The following is a 6,217-nucleotide window of genomic DNA, read 5'->3' as shown; positions in this document are numbered from 1 at the left end:
AAAGCGAGGGGGCTTTATTGAGCGGAGGATGGATCGAAGGGCAGAGGCAGGCAGAGAAGTCAGGGGGGTCTGCGCGCTCAGGGGGCCCGAGGGCTGCACGGTCTCCATCCCGGCGTGGTGGGGCTTGGTGCGGGCGGCCAGGTGGCCAGAGTGTCACCTTCCCCAGCACACACGGCTGACCACTCTTGCAGATCTGCCGGGCACGGCTGGACCGTCCCCAGCCAGGTCCTCCGACGCCTGCGAGACTTCCGGCCAGGGGACCCAGCCCGCGTAAAACCCTCACGGTTTGCGCTCCTCCTGGGGGGTGGGGGGGTGGAGAGAGAGCCAATGAGAGGGCAGCATCTGGACGCGGCGTGGGTGTGGGTGTGGGTGTGGGGTGGTGGTGGTTAAGGACCCCCCCTTCCTTCCCCCTCCGCCTCCCCCGGGGGGGGGGGCTGCTCTCTGCACTTTGAGCCCCAGCTCCGCCCACCGTCCTGGCTCAGGACCGGGGCAGGTGCAAGAGGGCAAGGGAGCCCCCACCTGCTCCAAGCCGTTTTCCGAGGCCTTTCTGCGGGGAGGCCAGATCACCGCCAGTTTTCCGTCGCCCCTGCTCGCTGCGGGGGTGGGTGGGGGAGGGCGCTCAGCCGGGGGTGCCCCCTCCTCTCACCAAGCTGGAGGCGGCCAGGACGAAAGAAGCCGGCCGCGCCCCTTAAACACATACAGGTGTCCACCTCGCCCTCCTCCTCCTCCTCCCCGTGGGGGCCTCCACCCAGTCCGGGAACCCAGGACAATGAAGGAGGCAAACGAAAGCGAGGAGAGGCAGGAGCCCCCCCACCGCCCCCCGCAAATACACAGGTTACAGGTGGGACCGAAACGCAGCCAGAGTTCCGGTTCCCCCAAGCCTGGGGGATGTGGATCTGGGAGCCCAGAGCTCCAGGTGAGCGGATAAGAGCGCAGGGCAGAAAGAGAGAGCCCGAGAGGTGGGGGGGGGGGGGGGGCAGGAGTCTGGGAGCCTGCCGGGGGACCCCAAGCTCGGAGCTTCTCGGGGGAGAAGGTTAGGGCTCACCGGTGAGGCTCGGCGCCGGCTCCTCCTCTTCGGCGGTGCCATAGATGCTGCGCCGCTGGCGCTGGAGCTCCAGTTCGCGAGCGCGGACCTCGCACAACTCCCGCTGCAGCAGCGACGGCGCGACAGGCGGCGGGGCGCGGGCCAGCACGGGGCCCCGGGCTTGCGCGGCCGATCGCGGCCGGCCTCCGGGCTGCGGGCCCGCGCCGCCCTCCGCCGTCGCCGCCGCCGCCTCCTCGAAGAAGCGCCTGAGCTCGCCCAGCGGCGGCGGCGGCGGCGGCGGCGGCTGCGGGGCGCGCGGCGGCTCCGGGGTTGCGGGGCGCGCCAGCGCCGCCTGCCGGTGAGCTTCGCGCTCGATGTCTCGCTGCATCTGCGCGCCCGCCCGCGCGCGCTCCAGGGCGCGCGGGAGCGTGGGGCCCGGGCCGGGCACGCTGAGCACCGGCCGCACGCGCAGCTCCACGAGTTCCTGGCCGGCGCGGCCCGGGCTCAGACCCCGGCTGCGGCGCAAGCTCTCCTCGCGTTCGCAACTGCGGCGGATTTCGCGTTCAATGGGCGTCTCCATGAGCGGCTGCTCCTCCTCGGGAGACCGGTGCGGGGCTTCCAGGCCCGACCCAGAGGCGGAGGTCTCGGGGCGCGGAGGTGGACACTGCCTCGGCGCCTCTGCCCTTCGCTCCTCGGACAGCCCGGGGTCTTCGCTGTCTGGCCCGGCACTCCCCAAACCCACAGGTGCAGGCGGCCCCGGGTGTTCTGCGTCCGGCTCCGCCGCTACCCAGCGGCCTTCGCTCTTTTGCTCCGAGGTCTCCACGCCCTGCTGTGCGGAGGGCACGGGGGCCTCGCCGCCCGGCCTGGGGTCCTCAGGGTCCCGCTCAGCCGCAGGCTCCGAATCTTCGCTGTCTGGCCCGGGGGGCTCTTGGCCCTGCGCGTCAGACGACCCCAGGGCTCCACCCCCCGGCCCGGAGGCCTCGATGTCCAGGGTTGGGGGCAGCTTGGAAGCCTCAGTTTCTAGCGCCGTGGGGGTAGGGCGTGGGGGGTTAATGCCTGGAGCTAGGGACGCTGCACCTGTGGCTGCGGTCGCCGCCCTCGGTTCCAAGGCGTCGCCTGCACCGGCCGCTTCTCTGACCCGCCTCTGGCCTCTAAGGACGGCCCCCGGGCGGGGGGCAGGGCTGGGCACCGCCCCCCGGCACCTGCAGGGAGCACTCAGGCCACGCCCTCCTGGGGGCGGGGGCGGCCTCTGTGGGTCCCCGGATTTCGGGCAGGGCTCAGCCGGGTCACCTCAGGACAGGACCTCTGTGGGCCTGGCCAGGGCCACCTGGCGGGCAGCGAGTCCCCCTGGCCTCCGGGGCCCTCCCTCCACCTGCCACCCTCGCAGCGCCCAGCTGCGGCCCGAGGGGGCGCCAGGAGCCGCCTGGCACACTGCGCGCCCCTGGGCCTGGCCTCGCTGGCGCCTGCGGGGACCCAGCTGGGCTTCCCCTCCTGCTGCCAGGGACGCAGGCAGCCGAGTGGTTGCGGTATCCATGCGGTCACTTCGAGCCCAGGCAGGCCGGGGAGGCCCAAAGCGAGGACAAGGGGGCTGCGACGCCAGCCAGCCACCTCCTGGGGGCATTTTACCCTCAGGGCTCCCCCACCCCCCACCCCCACCCCGCATCCTTCTGGGATGACCCAGAAGAAGTATGGGGTGACCTAGAGAAAGTGGCAAGGGGAGGGAGCTACAGAGGTTCCAAAACCCCCAGCAACCCGGAGTTGCCCGGTTACCGCCCCCTCTCGCTCTACCTGCTCCAGAACCCCAGCTTCCGCTGTCTGACCGTCACCGCCCTCCTCCCTCTGACCCCAAGGGCCGAATGCGAACCTCTGCCTGCAACTCAAGGACTGACCCTTCTTCAAGTCTCAGCTTGCTTTCCTGTGAAATGGGTATAAATCTGCCTCACACTTGGGGGGTGCTGGGAGTGGAACCTCCAGAAGGGAGCAGGCTTGGTGGCCCGGCCCAGCAGGTTAAGCTGCTACTGAGGACATTGGCATCGCGTATCAGGGGGCCTGGGTTCCGCTTCTGATCCAGCTCCCTGCTACGGCGCCTGGGAAAGCAGCAGAAGATGGCACAAGTGCTTGAGCCCCTGCCATCCACATGGGAGACCCGGATGGAGCTCCTGGCTCCTGGTTTTGGATCAGTGCAGCTCCGGCCGTTGCGGCCATCTGGAGAGTAAACCAATGGATGGAAGACCTCTCTCTCTCTTTCTTTCTCTCTCTCTCTGCCTCTCTGTCTGTAGCTCTGCCTTGCAATAAATAAATCAATCCCACATTGGAGTATACTGGGTTCCGTTTCTGGCTCCAGCTTCCTGTCCATGGGCACTGTGGGAAAGCAGCAGGTGCCAGCTCAAGGGCTTGGGCCCCTGCCACTCACAGGGGAGACCCAGATGGAGCTCCCACATCCTGGATTCGGCCTGGCCCAGCCCTGGCTGTTGTGGGCATTTCAGGAGTGATCCAGTGGATGGGAGATTTCTCTTGTCTCTGTCCTCTTGTTCACTCCCCAGATGGCCACAAGGGCCAGGAGCCAGCAACTCCATCCGGGTTTCCCACATGGGTGTCAGGGGCCCAAGCCCTTGGGCTATCACCTGCTGCTCCCAGGTGCATTAGCAGGGAGCTGGATGGGAAGTGGAGCAGCAGGAACTCAAGTTCTCTCTTGGGTATGGGATGCTGGTGTTGCAGGTGGCGGCTTAACCTGTCGCACCAGAGTCTGCTAACTATAACCCCACAGTGTGAACCATGGAAAAGAGCTGGAACTCGGGGCCTCTGGTACAGCAGAAGACGGCCACGTCCCACGCCAGAGCACAGGTTCGAGTCCCGGACACAGAGGTATCCCTGGTTTGCCAGTTCACTCTCCAAATGCCTTGAATTCTGGGGCTGCACAGGAGCAAAGCTGGGAGCCGGGGGACTCTTTCCGGGTCTTCCACATGGGTGGCGGGAACCCAGGGACTGGAGCCCTTACCTGCTGCCTGAGCAGGAAGCTGGACTCAGAGCCGGAGCCAGGACTCGAATCTAGGCATTCTAATGTAGCAGGCAGGCATCCCGTTGTATTGGCTTTGTCAAGATCGATGGATTTGCAAGGCAGAGTGACAGAGAGAGAAGGAGAAACAGAGAGGTCTTCCATCTGCTGGTTCACTCCCCAAATGGCCACAGTGGCCAGGGCTGAGCCAATCTGAATCCAGGAGCTGGGAGCTCCATCCAGGTCTCCCATGCAGGTGCAGGGACCAAGCACTTGGGCCATCTTCCACTGCTTTCCCAGGCCATAGCAGAGAGCTGGATTGGAAGTGGAGCAGCCGGGTCTCGAACCAGCACCCATATGGGATGCTGGCGCTGCAGGCAGCGCTTTACCTGCTATGCCACAGTGCCCACCTCAGGTATAGAGTTTAATAGCTGGGCACCTCCCCTTTGCCCCAGGGTGTGGGGGGTGTCCTCTCAGCTTGGGATCCCTGGCAGGCAAGGGCCCTTCTCAGCAGTCAAGGTCAGAATTGCACAGTGCGACTGGGGCTGAGAACAGCAAAGCACAGAGCCCTAGAGGGGCCCCTGCCCCAACCTGCGGAGTGAGAGATCTCTTGTTTTAAAAGATTTATTTATCGGCCGGCGCCGCGGCTCACTAGGCTAATCCTCCGCCTTGCGGCGCCGGCACACCGGGTTCTAGTCCCGGTTGGGGCACCGATCCTGTCCCAGTTGCCCCTCTTCCAGGCCAGCTCTCTGCTGTGGCCCGGGAGTGCAGTGGAGGATGGCCCAAGTGCTTGGGTCCTGCACCCCATGGGAGACCAGGAGAAGCACCTGGCTCCTGCCATCGGATCAGCGCGGTGCGCCGGCCGCAGCACGCCTACCGCGGCGGCCATTGGAGGGTGAACCAATGGCAAAAGGAAGACCTTTCTCTCTGTCTCTCTCTCACTGTCCACTCTGCCTGTCAAAAATTTAAAAAAAAAAAGATTTATTTATCTATTTATTTGACAGGCAGAAAGATAGAGATAGGGAGAGACAGAGACAAAGACAGAGAGAGATCTCCCATCCTCTGGTTCACTCTCCAAATGCCCACACAGCCAGAGCTTGGGCCAGGCAGAAGCCAGGAACCTGGAACTCCATCTGGGTCTCCCACATGGGTAGCGGGCACCCAAGCACTTGGGCCATCTTCCACTGCTGCTTTCCCATGCAGCATTAGCAGAGAGCTGGATCAGAAGTGGAGCAGCTGGGACTCAAACCAGTGCTTGCAAACCAGTGCTTGCATATGGGATGTGCGTGTCACAAGTGGCAGCTCAACCAGCTACTCCTCTGGACAATCTGCTCGGAAAGATGCTGCTGGCCCTTTAAGAACAGGTGTAGGGAGGCCCCAAATCCCATCTCTGAGCACCTGCCCTGGAGTCCCCCCTCTGACTCCTGATCCCAGCTTCCTGCAGGCACACACCCTTGGAGGCAGCAGAGATGGCCCAAGTACTTGGGTCCCTGCTACCCATGTGGGAGACCCGGATGGAGCTCCTGGCTCCTGGCCTCAGTCTGGCCCACTCCCACCCCCACCCCCCACCCCCACCGGGCTATCCACCATTGCAGCCGTCAGGGGAGTGAACCAGCAAATGTGTGTGTCTCCCCCTCTCTGTAACCTTGCCTTCCAAATAAATAAGATAAATAAACCATCAAATGAATTTTCAAAAACTACTAAAAAAAAAAAAAAAGAAAATTGTAAGAAAAAAAAAAAAAAAAAGAACAAGACAGCGCTGTCGACCGGGGCCATCTAGATTTGGGTGGGAAGTTTTCTAGATCATTCTGTCCCCCACCCCTAACTGTGATAGCATTTCAAGGGGTATCCGGAGTCCCAGAGGTCACGGGGATCAGATTCTCCCATTTCACAGATGGGAGAATTGAGACCCAGACGCCCAGTTACCCAGGGCCCACGCCTCCTCCACCTCCTGGTTTCCATGGTGATGATGTTTCTGGGGATCAGAGGTCTCTCGCTCTGCAACAGCAGCTGGCCAGGGTGCCCCCGCACCCCCCCCACCACCAAGGTGACCCTGGAGGGGCGGAGAGCAGCCCCATGCCCCTGTTTGCCAGGAGGCAGCAGAGGGAGGCAGCGAGAGGCCAGAGGCTAGTAAATAATTTATCAAGACAGCTGATAGTGCCTCCCAGAACTGCCCGCCAGCCCCCAGCCCCCCTTGC

General features: G+C 63.9%; 1 protein-coding gene across 1 annotated transcript; it reads right to left on the bottom strand.

The window, feature by feature from the left end:
* MISP3 (MISP family member 3) lies at window positions 1–2,145 on the bottom strand. The gene is made up of 3 exons (XM_062178737.1): window positions 1,046–2,145; window positions 520–593; window positions 1–297 (listed from the first exon to the last, which is right to left on the bottom strand). Exons 1-3 carry the CDS (start codon window positions 1,602–1,604, stop codon window positions 280–282), a joined length of 651 nt encoding a protein of 216 aa, XP_062034721.1. The 5' UTR covers window positions 1,605–2,145; the 3' UTR covers window positions 1–279.
* Window positions 2,146–6,217: the final 4,072 nt, after the last annotated feature.

This window comes from Lepus europaeus, chromosome 20 (assembly GCF_033115175.1).
Source record: "Lepus europaeus isolate LE1 chromosome 20, mLepTim1.pri, whole genome shotgun sequence".
In the NCBI taxonomy this organism is placed as follows: Eukaryota; Metazoa; Chordata; class Mammalia; order Lagomorpha; family Leporidae; genus Lepus; species Lepus europaeus.
This window is presented reverse-complemented; position numbering and strand designations above follow the sequence as displayed.

Excerpts from the sequence above, each read along its gene's own strand:
- MISP3 (XM_062178737.1), bottom strand. The coding sequence starts at position 1,604 with ATGGAGACGCCCATTGAACGCGAAATCCGCCGCAGTTGCGAACGCGAG. Across the intron at positions 594-1,045 it reads GCCGGCGCCGAGCCTCACCG|CGAGCAGGGGCGACGGAAAA; the intron begins GTGAGCCCTAAC and ends CCACCCCCGCAG.